Raw genomic sequence first — 24,987 nt, forward strand, 5'->3', positions numbered from 1 at the left:
CGGTGGGTGGAACAGAAAAAAACCTTCCAGGTGGCTTCCAAATGGGGAGCCCGTTTCGTTTCTTGGGCTCCCCATGCGGTGGCCATTCCGGGGGTTTCTCCGGGGGAACGGAGTTTTGCAAAAATATTTTTTTGTAGTTTTGTAGCGTTTTAGTTTTTAGTAACTGTAGCATTATCATTCCAACATGTTATAAATAAAGCTCAAAAAACAATTTTAAAAAAATTTGCTTTTGAACATAAAATATTTGAATTAATTGTCAGTGAGATGTTGTGTGTTCAACCATTTATCGGTATATATTTTCTTCAAGTATTATCGACGGTTCAATTTTAGTCAGAAACCTTTGTTTTGTAGTATTCTTGGCGAAAAAATATTTATAGGCAAATGAATTTTATTCCTAAAAATATTATTTCTGTAAATCCACATAGTTTTCAATAAGGAATATGGTATTTAACACACGTGTGTGTACCAATATAAATTCAGATGTAAATAAAATATTATTTTTATTTCAACATGAGCAAAGACTTTGATACTTTCCAACATTATCTTATGATTAAAAAACTATCAATTTTAGACCTCGTCAAGCAATGCGTGGTATATATGTTTTAATTATCTTACAAATAGACGCACTTCAGTCAAATTTTCAAACGCAATTTCATGGTATTAGGTGTTCCGCAAAGTAGTAATTTATCTCAACTACTTTTTATATTCAATAAATGATTTTCCAAGTGTAATCAGAATGCAAAACACTACACTTCCACTAATATTTTGGGGTCTTAACAATATGGCATAACAATTAGCTGAATTGAAAAAAAAAAAACCTTTCTGATTACCAAATATTCATGCAAACATGCCGACCCCCCCCTCCCAAAAAAAAAATTATCAACCGTTTCTGTATAATTATAATTTGGTTAAAAACAACTTTACTGAAATCACAAACATAAAGCAAGGATATTTAGTTATGCTTGGAGAACGCACATTTTCATAGACTAACACAATTTGTAATTAAAATATTATTATTCCAAGAACTTATTTTAGTAACTATCATACTTGTCTATGGAAAAATACTCCACGCCACAAACCTAATAATAAAGTTTTATGGTGTTGTTTGATAATGAAAAATTAATTCTTAAAATATATTTATATTTGAATTTTTTTAAGTAATAGAAAATGACAATATAATAATGGATTCTGAATCAACAGTTTCATCAGGAGAAAACTTTCAAAAGCGGGTTTTACACCAACTCTTGCATGGTGCATACGATAGCTACTTGATTAAACATCTAATCGAATGGCTTTCAGTGGTTCTGACCAAAGACTTGATTTATTCAAGAAGTGTATACCGGTATGTCATTATTTTGTTATTTTACTCTTATTTTAAACAACTTAAAACCCTTTTTCTCCATCATATTATGTTTCCACTATGATAAACAGGGCAAGTCAAACATATCTGCTGCTTGTTCGTGGAATTTTGGCACTAGTTTAACACTCAAGTTAAATACACAAAATAAAATCAGGAATTTTGGATTTCAATCGAGTAGACATAACAAATCTATGTTTTTAATTCCAAGGTCGAGATGTTATCCACAATGAATGATTGTTGTACACATTAATCCTTATTTCCTGAATATGTGTATTTTTGTTTATTACAGACATCACAACGAAAACTAGATTATAAGATGATATACCCAAGCTGTTCTTTTTGGAACTAAAGCATCAGAATAATGTGTACCTGGGGTGCGTTTTCATGGTGGATTCATGTTGAGGCCGTGTGCTAGGAGTGAAGATTCGTACAGGCTCTGAATAAATTTCTATCAGATATGCTACGCGAAACATCTGTTACGGAGATATTCATGGAAGAGCCTATCACACTTTTCTAACAGCTTCTGTCATATTCGTTAATGCATATAGCCGATTTATTGTTATTCATGTGATAAATTTTATGTAGTTTCTTATGTAAATGAGCAGATTAAAACTTTTTTTCATCAGGATGTTCCATTTTAATTCCATTCCTATTCTGATCACAAAAATAGATATATCATGCATGTAAATGGTTCAAATTAAAATCTCGTAGGAAACATTTCTCATAAATCTGAACTCTGAACATGTCCAACTACCTTACTTTACATAAGAGTGGTTAGCAGTAGGCCAATGCTACACCTTGATACATATCTGACTAAACAGTAACACAATTCCGTTACAATTTATTTAATAAATGGTACGTAAGTGTGTGGTTTATCTAGATTCTCGTGGTGGAGAAGATTTTAAGGGCTTAAATTGTGTAAAGGGTGTAATTTGCGAAAGGAAAAAAATGTTGGTTTAGAACCCAAGCTCCTCTCAATCACCCCCTTTTTTGACGTGATAACGTCTCATAAATCGATGAAAGCCGGCTGCATGCACGAAAAATCATGACTCATTGTCACGTTCCGTCTGAGCCGAGTGTGCAAGAACCGGCCAACCAGCGTGCGAAAAAATCTTCTATAATATCAAACAGGTTAAGGCGGGCTTTTTAACTAATTGTTCGTGATTCTATTTGCAAAAATTGGAAATAATATTTGAAAATTAAAAAGTATGCAATTTTTCATCAATGTTTTCTTATGACGTTATCACGTAAAATTATCGTCCGTAAACCGACTTTACAGACAACCCCCCTTTTTTTATATACAACATCGATGTCAGTACCAAGAAATCAATAAAATGTAATAATCGTTTTCTGAAATAAATTTGTATTTTCTTAGATCAACAAGATTCTCCAAGGAGGCAGTGGCCATCAGAAACGGAGCGCAAGACAACGATGGTGCCGAAAAGCACATTAGTATGTTTAGAGAGCTAAACCAACGACGGAAATCTGTGGCAATATTTGGTTGGTGTTATTTTATAATGTCTAGCTATTTAAAATCTCTGTTGTCCACATATGCAGTATTTCGGGTCAAAAAAATTGTAAGCGAGCCTTTCAATACTCGCCAGTGATGTATAAACATCTAACCTCGGTAACGAGCAACTGTTCTCATGTTTCAAGTAAACTTATAATACTAAACTCGGAGAAGAAATTCTTTAAAATAATGCCTAGCATGATAAATATATACGCAACAGGTGTTTTCAACTACATTTATTGATGAAAATCACTCGTAGTTTCCTAACCCATTGCTAGAATTTGCTGCCGGAGCAGCTATGTTGACTAACGAATCATCGATTGGCAGAGGTGAAAATACTTGAAAAAAATACTGAACACTAGCGTTGGACCTGGTTTTCGACAACGGATTTTATCAAAACACTACTCATCTTGTTAAAAAACACTTCACCTTTGTCTCTATGATCTTTGGTTCGCGCCATCAGCCACAGATGGCAGCACCATGGTAACTTATTTCCCGTTTCATGTGACTTCCGTTCTATTCACGGAATTACTTCTTCCAAATGATTTATACCGAGAGTTAAGATGTTTTCACATCTAAAACTAGTACATTTAAGACAGTTTTGCAACTATGTTTAAGGTACACCTTAGAACGGTAGTTTATGTGCCATGATTTTTAAAGCCCCTGTTCAGTACAGTATGCACCCTCAGTAAGTCCCATCGAGTTAGAACTCACCTTAGTGATAGAAAGTCAAATGCCAAGTTGAAGTCCTTGATACTGTTTAACAAAGCATTTGTCTTGTCCACAACTCTTAGGGTCTGACTGTGCAAATTATTGTAGAGTCGCCAGAGTGGTTTCATAATTATCTAACAAACAATTCACTGCTTCAACATGGCAAACCCATATGGTATCACTTAAAGACTTCAAAGTTGCTGCTCCATTACTAAAGCATTTTGCACAGCATGCAGTTTGGTTGATTTTTCAATAAAGTTGTAAAGATTTTGAAGTACAGAATTTTTTTTTGACGTGACAACGTCTAATAAATCGATGAACGCCGGATGCACGCACGAAAAAGTGTCCCGTAACGCACATTGTGCCGTTACGCTGTGTCCCGTTACGCTCATTGTACGCTTGCGCCGCATCTATCTCTCTTCCACTCGATTGGAACAACCATCGATTTGACTTTTTCGAGGCACATTAAACTTGAAACACTCCCATTCGTTTCCTACTTTTCCTATCATCGTCCTATCCTTAACAGAATAACGCATATTGGAAGAAGTTAAATAGCAAACATGCATAAAAGTTATAGTTAAAATAATCTGTTCGTTAAAGTAATAAACGTATTTGAATTAATAAGTGCAAAATAAAAGTAAATTAATCAATTAAATTGTAGATTTCATTTCACTCCTTCTTTGTATCCATACAAAATAGTGATAATTCAATAAAAATTATTCAATCTTATTCATAAAAGTATGCAATGAATTCATCAAATTTTTGTTATGACGTTGTCACGTTAAACTATCGTCCGTAAACTGACTTTACAGACAACCAAAAAAAAATTGTTTTGTCCTGTGTACAGAACTGCTGAGCTACGGGGATGTCAGCCTCGTGTACGAGACTTACTGGCTGTGTCGAGCGGTGGCGCTCAGCGAGACGAGTGGTGAACCCTCGGAGACGACTGTCAGTTTACAACGCCCGTCGCAAGAATTAGGAGACACAGGTACAGTGGCGGATCCAAAGGGGGCACCAGGGGCAAGTGCCCCTCCCCCAGCCCCCCGAAAAACCAATTGTCAGCTACATTAATATTGCCGACAAAATGATTGTTTCCGAAACCAATAAAATATTTTAATATAATTAATGAATTTCTTTTAGAATCACAAAATCTGGTGGTTGGATGTTGTGTGTAGTGTGAGTAGATTAAATACAAATTTAGTAATTTTAAGACATTTTTTTTTTCTCTGGCTTCTCTGAAATCCTACAAAGATGAACCTCTGGATCCGCCACTGCATAGGTAAGTATGTTCTTCGTTTATATTTGGGACTAGCTGATGTAACCGTGCTTCGCTACGGAATTCCACAAGTAGAGCACTCTCGCACTGCTCGTAAGCCGAGAAATACACGTTTTTCCGTAAAAGAATGTCCCAGTTTCAATGGTACGTCATAGAAGCTTAATTTAGACTGTTTGAGACAAAACCAGACATCAAATTTAAGGTAAACTAACCTAGTTTTTCTTGCAAAAGTTCAAAATGTCCGCCTTTAGCTATGCGGCACGCATCAAACAGGTTACAAAATAAAATATGACAGTAAAATTTTAAAAAGTCAAGAAGCGTAGACTAGAAAAAAAACTTTCTCTAGAACTGCTTATTTGGTTAGATTTTCAAAATTCTTTCAACTAGCAACCACTTACATAAATTATTGAACTAAGGACTTTCCGGAGGATTTGAAACACTTGGCTGCAGTGAGCTGTAGACGTGAATAAAAGATTATATATACATACACATATTCAATGACAAGCTTTAAGGCAATACTGAACATTAAAAGTTACATATACTTACATTGTATTCTTACTTGCATATGAGTGTCGTATTTAAGTTTAATTCATAATTATCTGTATGTTTATTTGCTAATATTAATTTTTTTTAAATTACGGTTGAGATTTGCTGCTTTACTGTACATGTTTTTTTATAATATTTATAGTCATTTTCAGATTTTTATTTATGTAATACTATGGTTAGACATTATAAACTGTCGAGTTGGAAACATACACCTGTCTTTAATTATCCATCCATTCAGATTGTTAATTTTTATTTTTAGGATGATGATGATGCTTCGACGAGCAAGTGTTTATACTAAATTTTAGTTTATTTAAGTTTTACAATTAATTAATAAATTTTCATAATTTGTTAGGACGTCATTTGGTTGACCAAAAGAAGCCCAAAATAATTTTAACGGAAATTGATGGCCGAAAGGAGTCCAAAGAACGTGACAGACAAGATGGCAGAACAACTGATGTGGCACAAGAAATGGCATCACATGTCCCTGACGAAGATGAAGCAACCGAAGTCGCAGAAGGTAAGAAATTTTAGTTCACAAAGGGGGCGCGGATTCCGCCTGGCCTCTTCGAAAAAGGCGGAAAAGTACCATACTGAAATGTTTTAAGTAATGGTAGATCATTTTCTTATGTAATGTTTTCATTTTTAGGGTGACAGAACACATAAAACTCAGATATTAAGATTTTTAATGTCCATATTAAATTATTTAAAGTCTATAAAATGTGTGTTTAAGATGCTGAAATGCGAGGGAAATATTTTTGTGTAGTTTGTTGGCATAGGGCAAGCAGCACAGGTACTCTAGGAGAGACATAGGCTCGTACATGGAATGTTGGGTTTTTTTGTAATCTTTAAAAAATAAACTTTGCTGAAGTAGAACATGCAAATTAAATGTATATAGGAATGTAACATATTTAAAAGGAATTAAAAAGCCTGAAATATTAAATTATTAATTTTTAGAATTTTTCTGCATACTTTCAATTCTATTACAATCAAAATTAGTTATTTAATTCCAAATAACGACACAATATTCAACTTCATAGCTAATCAATTTGAAGATCAAAGTATACAATCAGGTATTGATGCAGAGAAAGTTATAAAATTTATAAGACCTAAGATCTTCAAGTGCAACTAATAGTACCTATTATCTACATGTTGGTGAAAACTAAAAAATTGCCATCCACTATAACTCGAAGGTATTAAAAGTGGACACCACGTTTAATGTCATTTCTTAATATGTGATAATTCTAATTAATTGAATTAGTTTTTTTACTAAATGTTATACAATAAATGCTATCGTAATTCAGATACGTTTGTGAACTTGAAAACCATGATCTGCACAGCTGAAATATCTTGCTGAATAGTTTCACAAACATATATATATTTTTTTTCCTTCAGCATCTTTTCTTGATCAATTTCGATTACAGTTGAAATATCATTTCTTAAATATTAAAGAGTAGTTGAGATAAACTACTACTTAGCGGAACAACTAATACCATGAAAATACATTTGCAAATTTGACTACAAAGCGTCTATTTGTAAGATAATTAATATATATATATATATACAGCACTGTGTGTGTTAAAGACGATCTTCCTGATTGAAAACTACGTGGTTTTACATAAATAATATTTTTAAGAATAAAATTAATGTGCCTATAAATATTTTTTCCTCAAAAACGTCTAAAATAAGGTATTGGTCAATAGTTTGTGACTAAAATTTAACTGTCAATAATACTTCAAGAAAAAATTTAACACACAACACTTAAATCAAATATTTTATGTACAAAAGCAAAAATATAATATACGTTGGTTTGAGCTTTATTTATAACATGCTAAAATTACTAAAAAAATAAAACGCTACAAGACTTCAAAATTTTTTTTTGCAAAACTCCGTTCCCCCGGAGAAACCCCCGGAATGGCCACCGCATGGGGAGCCCAAGAAAAGAAACGGGCTCCCCATTTGGAAGCCACCTGGAAGGTTTTTTTCTGTTCCACCCACCGTTTCTTTGGTAGCCTGACTTGTTACAAGGGATTGTATTCCTACCAGAGAAAATGCTACCATTCTCTCTGAGCAATCCGCCTTGGAGGAGCCGGGGCGCGAACCCGGGTCCTACAAGTCACAAGGCAGGCGCTCTACCCCAGAACCAGAGTGGTAGAGCGGATACTTGCAGTCTTCTTAACACTGACATGATGTTATTCCACGAGTTTACTGTAGTTTCGTGTGTCATTATTAACACGTGCAGAACGTGAAGTAACATCTAACCTCGGTAACGAACAAATTTATGTTTTCTTATGTTATTCGTTCAGCATGAATTATATAATTTCATAACAGTGAAATATAATTTGTATAACTAGTCTGGCAATTTGTTAAATTTATTTCCTGCAAACAAACTTACAATCCCGCCGTACAATAATTATACAGAATTATAGACTAGTTAAGAAATATGTAAGAGCTTGCACTGTCGATGGTAAAGTTATTTTGAAATAAATGTTAGATATTAAAAGAGTGTGTTTAGTTAAAAATATGTGTGTGCTTACAAGCATGAATTTATTGTATAAACATTTTATTTAATAGGTTTTAAAGCCATATAAAAGTTAACTTTTTTATATTACTTTTGGCTGTTAGGTTATACCGTGCTTAATATGAGCAGCTAATACTGGAAAGCTATTTAAACAACTGTTTGCAAATAGGCATTTTCAAAATCTTAAATTAAGTACTAAATCAATGATAGTGTTGGATATGTCAAATTAAAAGATACATTTTAGGTAATGATAGTACTGACCTTAAATCGATCAGTTTCTGAAGACTAAGAAGTTAGATGACACTAGTTTTGTGAGAATTTCTTACTTATTGAGAAATATTCACATTATTTGAATACAACTATATTTGAATACAAATATATCCTGAGTACAGAATTCTTGGTAATAGCTTACATTAGGGTTAAGCAGGAGCATAAATGTTTTATTTCATACAATGAAACCCCTAGAAACTTAATTAAATAATCTGGATTATTAAACATGAACTCTCTTGAGTACACAACTACAGAAATTTTTTATTTAATATTTGTTATTTGTATTTCGCTATTTAATTATTTGTAATTTTAATTGTAACAAAAATTGGTATTCAGTGTTTTTATTTTGTATGTGTAATATTTCTACGTGTAATAGTATAAAACATGTATTATGTTTTAACTGTTACAGTATCAAAAGTTCATTTAATGGTTGTGTTTTTTTTCGTCCAAAAATAATTATCCTACAACAAGAGATTTCACTTTTTTATATAATTTTGTTGTTTTAAATTATTATGATCGAACCTTTCCTTCAGTTCAACAACTTAAGTAGATATAATAATTTCGTTTATGAAATTAAATTCTCCACTTGATATTTTGAGATTATTGCGAAATAGTACATAATTTTATATTAAATACATTTTTATGCAAACATACGGGTTTCAAATACCAAATAAATACTTTAATTTTTCTTTTTTTAATGGTTCTTGCAATTGGGGAGATTGATTATATATACATATATATAATTTAGGACATACGCCATTGCTGATTATAATGTATGTCATAAGAAACCTCAATAACAGACAATGAAGATAAATGTGCAAACATACAGAAAACAAGCGAAACTCAGGGGACAACAAAAAATTTAAAACAAAGACAGAAAATTACGTAGAAAGAATTGTTTAAGGCTTTCATAAATTAATATTCTGAAATTATTTCGTTGTCATTGACGCAGTTAAAATATAGGCCTGTCACAACTACTTAATCAATAAAACTTAAACAGCAAACATGAATCGCTCTCACTATTCCTTATTCACATTTGTGATTGTTTTGATCTATTCTTAATGGTAATTGTTTTTCGGTACATATATATGTTAAAATACTTTTATAATGGTTTTCACAGCACATGCTAAAAACATAATGCTGGAATCACAATACCCTGTAACATCCTCGAGATGACAAAAACAATACCACAGCCATTAAGATGTAAGCTCGTAGTGAAATCAGCCCACGAAAAGTGAACCCCAACAGCCCATCAGAAACATAATGTGGGTATTATTAAAGACGAAGTAACTTAATAATTTTTTTTGTGAAATAATTCATGCTTAACTTTAGTTTATTGTTCTTTTGATAGACATGACGTAAAATAAACTCAATTGAATTGCCACCTCAGTACTATATATGACTATACACCTGTTGGTGATAATGGTTGTGGAATTTCTAACATATGATATAAATCATGCAATATTATACTTACTTAACCGTCGGTTATCAGGTAATTGTGATTTTCGGTCACTTATTTGCATTTAATTTCAACTAGTGACCTGGAGTTAAAACATCAATTAGAATCACAAGACTTTGTATGCTGCTTATTTATACTAATTATTTCTAATATAATATATACATAATTTTATCATGTCGTTTGAGTATTATGACTGTATGGTCGCGTTTTAACTTATGATAGTTTTACATTATGGCCCTGTTCTGTCACCCCCCTGGAATTCTTCGATTATGGTAGTATTCCAGTATGGGAGTCTTCCAGTATGGCAGTCTTCCGTCGACCCCGTCAAAACAGGAGGAAATGTGCCATAATGGAAAACTACCATATTTTTATTTTTACAGATCGTAGTTATAAGTATACAGTGCTGCTTCCTATAACGCATTTTTGGAAACATTGGTTTCTATTAGTGCGTGATCTGTTGAGTTAATTTATGACTGGAACTACAGAAAGTCACCGTCAGAAGCGCTATCTGTAACCTTTTAAGTTAACTTAAGAAACAACTATGGGGTTTACAGCGTTACCTAGCGATGTATTCTTCACACTACTTCGAGAGAAAAGCAGCTGTACTCATTCCATGGAGTGCATAAGGAAATATGGCAGAATTTTGCCTCGTCCTTTAAAATTATGGCAGTTTTCAGTTATGGTACTTTTCCGCCTTTTTCTAAGAGGCCAGGCGGAATACTGTCATTATGGCAGTTTTCCATTATGGTAGTCTTCCGTCGCCCCTTCACAAACTACCGAGATAGATACTGGACAGCGAGTCATGTAAAGGTGATGTAAAGTAAGTTTGGTCACTGCGTTAATTCCCGAAAATGAACGAAAGTACTTATAAATGTGCCTACGGTCAAGATTATTACACTTTTTTTTTCAATGCAGTGACGCTTCTTTACAAGCCTGCTTGTTTTTTAAGTTCAACATAGTTTTACACCTGTCAGCAAACCTGGTATATACCCTGCTACAATGTTCTAGGCGCGAGTGAACTGTCCCTAACGCCTTCCTACTGATGCTCACTCGTACCCTGAACCATTACCATTTTCTTGTGACTAATCTTCAAGGTGAAACACCAGCCCTATGCCCGAGGGAGAAATGCGATTCCGCGCGGCCTAACGGCAGTGGGTGTGTGCAAAACTGGCTCAACTTCTGTTCAGTCCCATATAAGAGCGTTGTAGGAAAAGTGAAATAAAACAAATTCATTTTTGCAAAACAGGGTTTTTGGGTTTTCAAAATTACTAAAGAAATTCAAATAAAATTTTTATTTTACAGATTTCATTTCAAACTATCAACTAACAAAATACTGAAATATTTCCCCTCGAGAGAAATTAGTGCCAAATTCAAGCGCACTCAGGACTAAAAAAAAAAAACACATCCAGCAATTGATTCATCGCTATCGAAATAAGTTTTTTTTGCTATGCAGATGGTACAGATCACGTCAAATAAAAGTTATTAAGAAAAATTGAAGAGTTAATAAAAAAACTGTTACACAAAAACTAGACATTATCACATTTCAAGTGTAATATTTTGAAAACTATGTTTCTTTATCCACAAAAAAAACATTTTAAAATCATTCCTGTACACCTCTTTTACATAGAAACTAAAAATATCGGTGCGATATGGCCTTAAACTATTACGATAAGAGGGGTCCAAGGTTAGAGTTACGGTAATGCATGCATGTGTGTGGCAATTATTGTTACTGGGACCTGCAATCTATTAAGTTTAGTTTTTAAGCTGGCTTCTATAGTGATTTCTAACTTTGCAGGGCCAGCATATGATAAAGAAAACATTGGAGCCGATCTGAAACGACTCCGAGGATTGTGGAACAACAAAATGAAAAATATCGAACGACAGTTGAAAGCCAGTGGTAAGGGCAAGAAGAAGAAGACGACGACGAAGAAGAAGAAAGAAAGTGCCAAGAAACCTGCCAAGAAAGCCAAGGAGAAAACTAAGGAGAAAACTCAAAAGAAAAAGAAAAAGAAGAGGAAAGCGGCAGTTTTCGGAAGTATGGACTGGGTAAGATTAAGCCGGCCTGCATAGTCAGAGGCGTGTGTCTGCGTTAACGAGGCGGAATTACAAGTGCGACGCTCGCTGGTGCTTTTAGCGCGATATCGCCTCTAAGCGCAAGCAAGGGCCGTCACCGTCACGTTATATGGCGGAGAAACGAACATACAGACGTAATGAAAGTACAATGAACGCTTCCAAGAGAAATTTTACCACGTTTTTCATGCATAAAAATTATTCTTAAAACACGATTTTCAGTCAGTTTCACTCTTATAAAAATGAAATACTGAATCATGACTACTCACCCACCCTGAACATATTCTTAAATGCTTTTACTAATCAGGCCCTACTCGGATATCTTGAGTAGTTTTTAACTCACGTGGTTATTTTTGACGTGACAGCGTCTAATAAATCGATGAACGCCGGCTGCACGCACGAAAAAGTGTCCCGTTACGCACATTTTCCCGTTACGCTGTGTCCCGTTACGCTCATTGTACGCTTGCGCCGCATCTATCTCTCTTCCACTCGATTGGAACAACCATCGATTTGACCTTTTCGAGGCACATTAAACTTGAAACACTCCCATTCGTTTCCTACTTTTCCTATCATCGTCCTATCCTTAACAGAATAACACAGATTGTAAGAAGTTAAATAGCAAACATGTGTAAAAGTTATAGTTAAAATAATCTCTTCGTTAAAGGAACAGACATATTTGAATTAATGAGTGCAAATAAAAGTTAAATTCATCAATTAAATTGTAAATTTAATTTCACTCCTTCTTTGTATCCATACAAAATAGTGATAATTCAATAAAAATAATTCAATTTTATTCATAAAAGTATGCAAGTAGCCTGTATTTAAGCTGTTCGGAGAAAAATTTAGATCAAAATATTACTGGTTAATATGTATGTGTGTATATATATATAAAGTCCAAAATTAATCTTCATAAGGCAAATATTAATGATATGCAAGTTGACATTTATCTCCAAATTAACCTTCAATACAGGTACAGCTGATACATTTATTTGGAAACAAACTTCCGCCATATTGGTACGTGCAGTGCACTCCCTCGTCAAGAATCTGACCTTATGCTCCATCTGTATATTTCCCTAATCTCAGAGAGAGAGAGAGAGAGAGAGAGAGAGAGAGAGAGAGAGAGAAAGAACTTGTGTTTAACATGTGTGTGACATCTCTGGTTCCTTGCACACCCGTCGCCTCGGGGTAGCCATAGATGTACATCAAGTTCTGTCCCTGCCCGAACACACCCCGAATATTCCCCTTCGGCCAACCTCGGGTTTATTTATTTATATTTATATTTCTCTGTTTATTTTGATGTAGCTACACTAACCTAACTAACCGTCCATAGTGTTTTAAAGTGTTTTAATGTACCTAACCTAACCGACCACTTTTAATATTTTAATTCAAATTTCCTGCGCAAAAATAAAACAAATCCCGAGGTTGGCCTAAGGTCATGGGCGTAGCCAGGGGGGGGGGGGTTAGGGGTTCAAACCCCCCCCCTTAGCAGCAAAATTTTAATTAATTTCTTATTAATCACTCAAAACCAATTCCATATTAAAATTAATAAAATTTTTACCGTTACAATATTTAAATTTAAGTACCGAAAACTGCTAAAATAGCACTATTTTACACCTTAAAATCCAAATTTTCCCGGGGGAGGACCCCCCAGACCCCCCGCTTTAATACGGTGGGGGGGAGGGGGGGAATGCTTCTTAACACCACCCATACACAAATCCTGGCTACGCCACTGCCTAAGGTGAACATTCGGGCGTGTTCGGGCAGGGACAGAAACTTGATGGACATCTCAGGCTTCTCGTCGCCTCGCCCCCGCAGATGCAGCTCCTGCCGCTGTGGGCAAACCGGGCCGTGGCGGCGATGCTGGACTCCGCGACGCGGCTGAGCATGCGCGAGGTCGACAGCTACTGGGACCACGTGGTTTCCGGCGCCGTGGAGGAGGAGGCAGCACGGCGCAACCTCAACCGCGCCGTCGCGCGCCACCGGGTGACTGATCCCAGCTCCCAGCGCAGAGCGCTGGGTGGAGCAGTAAATGTGTAAACGCAGCGAAGCCATCTGTGGCGGACGGCGCCGAACCAAAGCTCACAAAGCCAAAGGGAACCTTTAGAGTAGTAACTGTTCGTTGAATCTCAACAAGATGGGCGGTATCTAAAAAAAATTGGTTGTCTGTAAAGTCGGTTTACGGACGATAGTTTAACGTGACAACGTCATAACAAAACATTGATGAAATGATTGCATTCTTTTATGAATAAATTTGAATATCATTTTTATTGAATTATCACTATTTTGTATGGATACAAAGAAGGAGTGAATTGAAATCTACAATTTAACTAATAAATTTACTTTTATTTTGCACTCATTAATTCAAATATGTTTATTACTTTAACGAAGAGATTATTTTAACTATAACTTTTATACATGTTTGCTATTTAACTTCTTCCAATCTGTGTTATTCTGTTAAGGATAGGACGATGATAGGAAAAGTAGGAAACGAATGGGAGTGTTTCAAGTTTAATGTGCCTCGAAGAAGTCAAATCGATGGTTGTTCCAATCGAGTGGAAGAGAGATAGATGCGGCGCAAGCGTACAATGAGCGTAACGGGACACAGCGTAACGGAACAATGTGCGTAACGGGACACTTTTTCTTGCATGCAGCCGGCGTTCATCAATGTATTAGACGTTGTCACGTCAAAAAAAAAATTCCAGACCAAAAATAAGTTTCTGAATAATATTTGCAGCCAAACAACATCTAGCAGACGTATTTGCGCTTCAACTTAGCATTTATCGATAATGAATATACATTTTCATTGATCCAGTTTTCTTTGTTTTCGTAATCTGGCACCACCAAAGACCCGAACATGCCAGATTATCAGAAGTTTACATTAAATTTAAAATAATTGTTTAGCTCAGCTCACTATGCATTATCGTGGGTTCATATAAAAAATCGATAAATTGTTAGGTTCACAAAGGGAAAGTTCTTAATTTTAACTCTTCATGTTTGTTTTCTTATAGGAGAAGATAGCCAAGAGCATCAGCGTGTTCGACGACGAAATGCCAGCTGATGATGAAGCGATTTCGGAGCCACTTTTCCTGGGCGTTACTGTGAAAGAAACAAATCAAACAAAAAACAGAGACATTTTCTCTGAGAAGTTCATCATTTCCAGCATCATACATGAGTAATTCAGAAAACAAATACAAATTCAGGACATTAAAAAATCACGTAGAATTATATAAGCATTCAAAGTTTTAATAAAGTATAAAGATTTTAATTTTAGATTCAGGGATTAAGTTTTTCCTGCTTTTTCTGCCACTTTTTTGTGATCCCAATGTACTATATAACCACCCATCCTTCTCCTGGCACAATGGTATCTTGAAAAGTGAAGGCAAGAGAAGGTCTGGCTGTATCTATTATTGTCTTTTCAAACTTGTTTGCTCAGTGATTATAGAGTTATATGCTCATGAGCCAAAGGTCTCGATTACCATTTCCAGCTAAGTCTTGGATAGGTATTCACTTGAAGAGTCATGCCCATTTCCGAACTGTCACTGGCATAGCAATGCAAAATACAATAACTCACTGCCTACGGATAGTGTTATTGCATTTGTAGTAAGTCTCAATTATGAATTAAATACAAAATGTCAGTGACGTTTGAAGTTAAACTATCCATTGCAAAACATTCACTTTTGACTTCAGGGATTCAACTAAACTATAAACTATGCCTTTTAAAAAAATTCTAAAATTAAATGTGTGAATTGTTATGGCCTAAAAACTATTTACAGCTTCAATTACTTCACTTTTTCAATTTATGGCTCTGTTCAGTAGGAATTATCCTGTGACTGCGCCTTTTTTTTTGACATAGAAAAAAAGATAAAAGGTCAATTCAAGTTTCTTGGCAGCTTATAAGATTCTCTAAAAAAAATCCTTATTTTATCTTATTTCCTCTCAGAATAAAATTCATTCTGGAAATGGTTCGCTTGAAATGAACAAGCATTCTGACATCATTTGTTACATTAATGCTATTTGTCAATAAATAAAACTCTAAAATTTTGGGCAGTTTTTAAATGGTGCATGATACTTTGACGCTCTTTATTTATACACTATGATGACACAGGCACCATAGTTTGGCACTAAAGTACTGTACCACAATGAGGCAGAGATTTAAGACACAGACATTGTTCATGAAAGTTAATGATATTATTTATGCTTCAATATCTGCTGATTTATAGTACATGGAACCATAATAAAATGTAGATAACCAATGAGATTGCTTGGAAATTATGTGACGTACACAACCACAACGAAGTTACCTGCATATTTTAAACTTAAAGATTTTGTAGTAATTCAGTAGAAAATGTGTGGATATATTAAATTTAAAGGCCAAGGATAGTAATTGTAGCTATAAAAATTTATAATATCGCAGTTATATAACTTTAATTTAATTGCAATATTTTGATATATGATAACATAAAAATAATCAGGATTAAGTGCATTAAAATACCCTCAAATCATTGATAGGATATTTGTTGTATACAGAAATCCAAGCACTTAAAAAATAATAATTTATTTAAAATAAAATAACTTGGCTCACTGCGTCCAAATATTCAGTTTCTCTTGACCACAGGGATGAATGAAAAAGGAGTGATGGGAGTTTCCAAGTTTATCCAATTGCTCCCATTTTCATATGCATGCTATTGTAGAAACTTTTTATTTTTTTGTCATTTGTGTATTTGCATACGTCATGAGAGTTTTCTTCCGTGTCATTGTAAAATGAACCCTATGACTGTGATCTGAGATTACTATTTGTCCATAGGTTCCAGTACTCAAGAGTAATAGCTTGGGCTCATAAAAGCAATCTGATGGCAGTGAGCACAGCGAACAATTCTGTGGTATTTTTCTCTCTGCTCAGTGGCAAAATGCTCAAACCACTGCTTTCTGGTCATATTGGGCGCATCACCTGTATGTGTTTCCACCCGGACACAAACCACATAGTCACAGGGAGCTCAGATACCACAGCCAGGTAAAGTCTGTGCCACTAAACTATCTGAAAAGTGACAGGTATTAACAATTCTACAAGTGGTACACATTTCCCAAATGTTACCTACTTAAAAAGCAACACATGATAATTGTTTATGAGCACTGTGAATCACAACAGTTGAAATCATCTAGTTTTAAAGAATCTAAAATAAAATAAAAAGTAACATTTGTGCAGTTTTCGTGCATTCTTAGCTTAGAAAACTCCGCTTTTGATGGCATGGTTCGTCTGTCAGAATCAGATTGATAATTTTTGGTTTGGTTTTCTTGATTATGATAGAGCCAAATTGTTTTTATGATTACAAAATAATAGCAATGAAAAAACTGTACATCATTTTCTCAGGAGAATTATATTTGGACCTTTTTTTATAGGTGTTGGAACATCTGGGCGTGCACTGAAGTGAAGGCATACCAAGGACATGAAAAACGAATAACGTGCCTGAGTGTAAATGAGGATTACGTGGCTTCTGGCGATGAAGATCATCGAATAAGAGGTCGGTGTTCTTTGCTAGAGGCAGGAAAATTTTGAAGGTTTTTCATTATTCGACAGACAAAGACTTCACAATTCTGCGCAACGTGGTAATAACCGTTTGTTCAATTGCTACTGGCCTTGTGATGAACCAAATCTGGTCTGAGTGGAATTCGATTCAGTTTGTAGGTGGTGTAACCTTACTTCATGAAACACACTTAACATTGGGATTGTATGAGTTTACTTAGTACGCAAATTTATTTTAAGCCACACATTTTTGTATCTAATTAAGCTTAATGGCATTAAAACCGGAGATGTATTTAATCCTACTAAATTCGCATATTTAAGTTTACCATGTTTTACCAATATCACACAATGAAAATTATGCGATTTTTCCTTGCCATCTCCAACTACTTCTTCTGTTCCCTTGTTTAGTGTTGCAGCATTTCTCAGTCTCTAATGAACTTTCCGTCAACGGGTCCTTGTACCCAAACAAATTACTCTGAGGTAGATGCCCTCTGATACATATGTCACGTCAAAATCAGGACCGGTGCTAGGTACATTGGCGAAAAACCTTGATCAACCACCCCCCCCCCCCCCGGGCCGGACACCACACAAAATTTTTTTCTTGCCTCAAAAAACATCACGTAAGCCTAAGATTTTGTCAACAATCAAATGTAAGCTGGCTTGTGTTTTTTTTTTTACTTTTTTAAATATTACAAATCATAAACAGGTCACCGTGGACTTTAAATAATTACTTATATCAATATAAACACTCCAAACTGTTACAAAAATCCATTTTCATCTAGTTTCAAAAATCGTTAAACATATCATATCAGCTGTTATGTGTCGTGCTGCGCCGCCCCCGGCTACTTGGCGCCCTAGGCGGGGTTGCCTGGTTCGCCTGTATGGACGCGCCGGCCCTGGTCGAAATGGTTTTATTGCAGCTCGTGTCGGAACAGTTTTCCAGGTGTGGTCGGGCATGTGCGTGTCGGAGCTGCAGGAGGAACATCCAATCACGGCCCTCCAACTGCAACAGGGCCCCCAGCTCCGCCTCTTCAGCGGCTGTGGCTCCGGGGAGATCTCCCTCTACGACGTGATGGCTTCGGCCCTCCTGGCAGTAAGGCCGCAATTTGAACACAATCGCTTTAACCACACAGCATTAAATACCTGTTACCCTCACACATTTCGGAAATGTTGTCAACACTATCTTGGTTGAACATTTTAACATTTCTGCAATGTTGCAGGCGTGTGTTTGAAAAGATTTTGCTATATGGGTTTTTGCAAAATATTATTTGGAAACATTTTTCTTTAATAATGCAACAAAAGTTTGTGCATGGGAAACAAATATATGTCGGTTAAACTTAAAGTTTAAGATTAAATAAAAAGTTTCTACAAGTAGAACTGTGTTTCAGGTGAACTCAAAATAATGAACTAAAAGTTACCAAACAACCTCGAACTTCACCTTTAATTTTTTTTTAAATATACTAAAAACTGTGGGGTGATGTCAGGCTGTTCCTCGTGTTCCCCCAGAGGGTCCGCGTTCACAGACGTGCTGTCACCTCGCTGAGCTTGCAGTCCCCGCTCTTGGCTAGTGGGGGACTTGACGGGTGGGTTCGCCTGTGGGACAGCCGACTTTCACAGCCTTCATGCCTGGGAGCCATGGACCACGGCAGGTAGAACATCACTGCGTATCAAAAAATTTTTTTTTAATTATTTAGTGTTTTACTTTGTCGAAAGAGAGGTCATTAGAGATGGACATAGAAAAAAATGGATGAAAACAGGAAGAGAGATTTAACATAGGTATTTTCTTAAGAAACATCCAGGCATCTGCCTGGGGTGATTCCAGGGATTCCATGAAAAACCAATATTATAAGGTTCATCTAGAATGCAAGCCACCATTGACACATAGGGTTATAATCTCGAGGCAACATCACTGTAACTTAAATATAATGACTAGCATCGATTTCACCTACAACTATGCAAGACGCTGAATCAAAAAGTTATCATCACGTCGTTGAAAGTTATATAACAAAGGTTAATTATTGTTGGGTATGATTCTATGTTACATATGTATAGAGGCTTAAGGCGATGGGACCTCAAAAACTCAAGTGGGGGCCGAACCACAACCAACTCAGTGCTAATAAAAATTTCAGTCATGCCGGGTATTGGGAACGAACCCACAACCATCATCACAGAAAAGTGTGATGTTTTAGCAATCATCGTCACCAAGGACCCCATACCAAAATTTTAATATGGACTTTCTTCTCATTTAAACATACTTCTGCATTCAGACAATTTCACATATTGTATTGAACACTCACGAGTTATGTAAGTTCTAAGGGATGTATTTCTTGCTTTTGAATTTTTTAGGTCAATGTTATTCTAGCTTGTGTTATTTAAAGTTTTGTGAGTTTCATGTACACTCTTTTGAGTGTCGTGTTTGTAATTTGTAAGAGTGATAATTTATGATTTGGTTAAGTAGTAATGTATCCTTTATTGTTGATTTGGGTTTTGTGAGATTCAAAATTTTATGATCACAACATAAGACTGTTATTTAAAGTTTTGTGAGTTTCATGTACACTGTTTTGAGTGTCGTGTTTGTAATTTGTAAGAGTGATAATTTATGATTTGGTTAAGTAGTAATGTATCCTTTATTGTTGAGTTGGATTTTGTGAGATTCAAAATTTTATGTTCACATCATAAGACTGTATTAAATTGTCTGTAAAATGATTCTATGTTGCGACTTTCTAGGTTATGTGTGATATGAGTTTTGAATTCTTGTGGATCCCTCAGCCCCGTACTGACATTGCATTTGACTGGCCCGCACGTCGTTTCCGGCTGTCATCGCAGTCAACTGAAAATATGGCACATAGCAACAAGGAAGCTTGTCAAGGTAATACTGGTGGACTCCAGGCCATTACTGCAGGTCTACTGCGCTTACAACAAGGACCATGTGAAGGTAATTAATTTCTCCGAAGGGTAGGTAACCTATTTGTCCGCAGTTCTATGAGTTAGTTTGTAAGATATGGAGAGAGTACAAGCTTTATAATTCTCCCTAGCATGAAACTGTTGGTGGTGGAAATGAAGAGTGTAGATTTTCACTTTGCCACATTGTAAATATTGTACCACGAGATAAGTTTCCTTGCGAAGCTTAAAAAAAAAAAAAAAGAAGTAAATCGAGAGCTTTGATCGCAACCAGCATCAAAGGTGTCACTAGATTTTTCGTAACTTGTTGAAGGATGAAGGATGTTAGTAATAGTTATTAATAATTTTAATTATTTGAACATTAGTTATCGTTTTGTATATTTAAATATTTACCTATTATAATTGGTTCTTAATTGAGATCCTTGTAAAATTTCCCATTGTTTGTCCACTCCCAAAACCAAATTCTTGTCTACACTTCAGTGCTGTGCATTATTTGTGCGATATACAAAATTTCCTTTCAAATAAACACCGTAATGATCATTACAATACATTGCCATGAACGATAAAATAAAAAAAATTAAAATATATGGTAAGTTTGTGTATTTGAGGGTTTCATAAGTGTTAAAGATTTAAAAATTGTCACCTACTCTCTCTTTCACAATATAACACACCATCTTCTTAACGTGGCACACACCACATAATATGCCCCTTGCTTGTATCCATATACTCACACATTCTGTCTCTATCGGTTGGCAATTTCTGACACTCTAACCATACCTTCGATGCCAGGCGCGAGTATTTATGCTCATTGGCTGAAGCTTGTGTTTCTGCCTTGCATTGTATTGACAAGGAAGGTGAGATAGTTAGAGGTACTTGAGCATTTCAGCAAAACTCATTGATCTAATCAACATCCATCACATGTGTTTTAATTGAAATCAATGTTCGGGATCTCGTAGGTTTAGAACACGGATTATCCGTCCAAAACAAGAGGGTTATGTCTATATAAGACAAACTGTCTTATGATGATTGCATGTTCAATTGAAATATGTTTTTTTTTCCTTCTCTGGTATGAGAGGCGATTCTTCTTGTTTTGAAACAGATTGTGGTGAACACGGACTTGGACGTGATAATCTACATCTTTGGATCAACGAAAATGGTAACCCATCACAGAAAAGCAGAACCTTCAACCCTGCAGCCTGTATTTGGCACCTCAAGTGTTGTGGAATGTCTTAGTGACATAATGAGGATTATCAGATAGCTACATGTATGTTTTCTGAAGCAATGTAAATCAGGTAGGCTATTCACATAAATGTAAAACCATTTTAAAATAACGTGATGAAAATGGATTCTCTGTAGATACCAGGGTAAATTAAAAGCTTTTTGCTTGTGAATTCACTTACTAATAAATTGGTTATTTATTATTACTGGTAATTTTTGGGTTATTATTTTTCGTTAATCACTTGAAAGTTTTTGAGTCTGGATGGTAAAATTGCAGTATATAAAATATTGGGATAGTTAAAATGCTGGGTCTTAAACATTTAAGTTGGCACCTCGCGGCCTTGCCATGGTGGTATGGTGATGAGCTGGGCACCAACTAGCAGGACTCAGGGAGCTCGGTGCTAGTACACATTGAGACTCTGGGTTCTCCGACGTGATGTTGCCGCGTGGCTACAACGTGGTAGGCAGAGGGACAGACAAAAATACCCCATGGTGAAAGCCACTCCTGCTATACTAATGATGAACTAAGGTGACTCCGAATGGCAACAAGAGACCCCTTCCCGCGTAAAGCCATACGTAACTGCGGAGTGGTGAGGCCATGGCTTTGAGCTACATCGCACCATATCAAAATGCCTTATTAATTATGAAATAAATGCCCATGAAAACACAATGTATATAAATAATGAACAGAATTAACGAAACATGTTAAAAAAAAACCTGGTAGACTGTCGCTTGGGTGGCAATATCTGTCGGCGGAGGTTTCGTCCGTTTACCTCGCAGCACTATGATGCACCTCTGTGACACTGAATGTGTTAGTTCCACACGCAGAGCCGCACACACACACCCTGGCGAGGTTTTGAATGGTCATAACAGTCTGTGCGAGCACCAATGAGGGACATTAAAGTTTCATAAAATGAATGGTGAACTGAACTGCTTCGTGAATTTATGCACTCTGACGGACTTCACCAAAACACCAGTATTCACAATAATCGGGAATGAATCGTAAACGAAATGGAAAGCCACTGAGAGATAGACTCGAATGGCTAGCGTTTACAACAAAATGCTATTTGATAACACACACTGTTAGAGTTGTAAACAAAACATTTATATATAAAAATAGAAACAATGTATATATTTTGGTTAACTATGTGATGCAGCAACTACATGTATGTAATTATTTTTTCAATAAACGCATATCCTTGTACAAACAACACATTCAAAACAAAATTCCTTTTAATTACAAATTTTCAAAATTAATTTCGTTACTCGATTTATGAAGTAATTACGTATCTTAATACTGCACACTTGCGAATCAAAAGCAGCCACCTGATTTCCTGAAGGCGAAGTAGACGAGAGTCGAACTGGAAGAAGTTGGATATTTTTAATGCCTGTTCCCAGGCTCCACTTTCAATTGCTTATCATTACTGCTGTTGGCCTAGTTTTATGTTTCCGGCCATAACATTGTCATGTTCTCATTCTGTTTGTGGACTACTACTGCGAATCTGGCTTGCCAAAAGAAACCCAGACAATCAAATCCCAAAATTCTTGTGTTAAACAATTTCTGAAACTGAAATATTTCTATGAGTGCCAGCTCAATTAGGTTATGACCACCCATCATTCCGAATTTTATTGATGGCGTCCCAACAGCTTCTGAACTTGGAGTATCCTGATCGTTGTACTGTCCATACAGGATACAGGCCCTGAGCCTCTCCCCTACATATTGTGCCCACCATGATATAGTACATGTTATCCTATCACCTGATCCATGATAACCACACCCTAATTAACCGAGTGTGTTTCTTACAGCAAGAGTCACGGTGGTGCAGAGTTCATATCACTGCCTCCCATCAAAGTAATCCGGCGCAGACGGACCACTGATTTCTTCGCAAGTGGGAAACGTTGTGGCGGTAGCAGTATTCTTGTGACTTTTCTGGGGGCACTTCTGTTAGCGAATTCATTCATTTAATGCTCTATTATCATTTAATCACCATTCACCGTGTACAATTAATTTATTCATTCAAATTGTACAGCAATATTCTGTCCTTTCTTTTTCTGATAGTAATCAACCCATACAAGGAATGTAAATATATATATATACATTATAAATTTTAACATTTAAAATGTAATAAGTAAACCCTATATGAACTTTAAATTGGCATGCCTAAATTTAATATATATGAAACATAACATTACATATATTAAAAGTATTAAAATTAAGAGATTTTTGTGATAATTTTAGCAAAAACTGTTGATTTGAATTATTTGAATTTATAATGTTATCATACATTTTTTTCAGCAGGAACTTGCTTCAAAATGAAGATGAAAATGCTATGTAAAAATTCAAAGTTGAACAAGACTATGTGAATTAAAGACACATGTAAATTCAAAAGCACCTAGTTGTTATCAATTATTAACTAGTTATATAATAATTAAATTAGAGGTTTCTCGAAAAATAAGAAACTCGAATTAGAATAAATAGTTACAAACGAAAAAAAAAAATTTCAACTAGAGTAATGTATTGCTTTTTTTTTTTGCGTTTATTAAATTTTGTATTTTAATTGAGGTAGGTACCTATTCATTAAAAAATTGTATCTTCTAAACTAAACTAAAAACGTATATTTAAGAACCTACTAGAAAATAAAATATTTTTTATATTATTATATTTATATGTTATATTATCCTGCTTCATTAAAACTGTCAGATTAAAAATTGAAATTCAGTTTTTTGTGCCTTACAACACCTATAAACGAATTGACATAAAATAACAAAAAACGTTTACACAAGACATACACTGATACACATCAGTGCGACAAAAAACAACACACAGATAGATAAAGATTGATAAAGTTCATGTTAACCAATTGGTTATTTTGGTTTTCACAAAAATCTTAAACCTAAACTAAAATGGTGTATATAAAATAAATATGTAGATTGCAAAAGGTTTAACAACGAATATTTGTGGATTATTTAAAAGGAGTTATAATTTTTTACGCGTTTTATAGTTACTAATTGTTTTAAAAGTGTAACTAATTATCCGATTGCTTGTTGGAATTCTTAATCCAAACCGAGTCATTATATCTTAACCAACAAAAATGGTAATAAAATGTATATAATAAATTGTCTGCGTACTTTCAATTCTTTTCTAATTAAAATCATTTGACGCGGAGAATTTTTTTAACCTAAAGATCTTCATGTGTTGCTAATGGTATTATCTACATGTTGATGAAAAAAAGCTTGGCATCAATATAACTCGAAGGTCTTAAAAGAGGACCCCACATTTAATGTCATTACTTGCTATGTGATAATTCTGATTAATTAAATTAGTTTTTCGACTAAAGGTTATACAGTAAATGCTTTCGTAATTCAAAGACGTGTGTTAACGAGAAAATCATATCCGGACAGCTGAAATATCTTGCTGAATGGTTTCACATACATATATCCCAATTATATATTTTTTTCATGAGCATATTTGTTGATCAATTCTGATTACATTTGGAATATTTGTTATTAAATATTACAGAGTAGTTGAGATAAACTACTACTTTGCGGAACACCTAATACCATGAAATTGCATTTACAAATTTGACTGAAAAGAGTCTATTTTTAAGATAATTAAAACATATATAT

The 24,987-nt window shown here is 35.0% G+C and overlaps 1 protein-coding gene across 3 annotated transcripts; it reads left to right on the forward strand.

Annotated features, from left to right (window-relative positions):
- The first annotated feature begins 1,049 nt into the window (after positions 1-1,049).
- Positions 1,050-23,752, forward strand: LOC134535652 (lissencephaly-1 homolog). 3 transcript variants are annotated; one of them, XM_063374839.1, is made up of 14 exons: positions 1,050-1,342; positions 2,736-2,860; positions 4,429-4,569; positions 5,756-5,920; positions 11,446-11,696; positions 13,536-13,703; positions 14,729-14,892; positions 16,525-16,731; positions 17,118-17,239; positions 18,177-18,334; positions 18,748-18,890; positions 20,011-20,176; positions 21,242-21,434; positions 23,657-23,752. In XM_063374839.1, the coding sequence occupies exons 1-13, from the start codon at positions 1,182-1,184 to the stop codon at positions 21,398-21,400; spliced, it is 2,130 nt and encodes a 709-aa protein (XP_063230909.1). In that variant the 5' UTR covers positions 1,050-1,181; the 3' UTR covers positions 21,401-21,434; positions 23,657-23,752. The 3 variants fall into 3 exon arrangements, with proteins under 3 accessions (XP_063230909.1, XP_063230910.1, XP_063230912.1); XM_063374840.1 differs by having other exon boundaries at positions 23,660-23,752; XM_063374842.1 differs by lacking the exon at positions 13,536-13,703.
- The last annotated feature ends 1,235 nt before the right edge of the window (positions 23,753-24,987 follow it).

This window comes from Bacillus rossius, chromosome 10 (assembly GCF_032445375.1).
Source record: "Bacillus rossius redtenbacheri isolate Brsri chromosome 10, Brsri_v3, whole genome shotgun sequence".
Lineage (NCBI taxonomy): Eukaryota > Metazoa > Arthropoda > Insecta > Phasmatodea > Bacillidae > Bacillus > Bacillus rossius.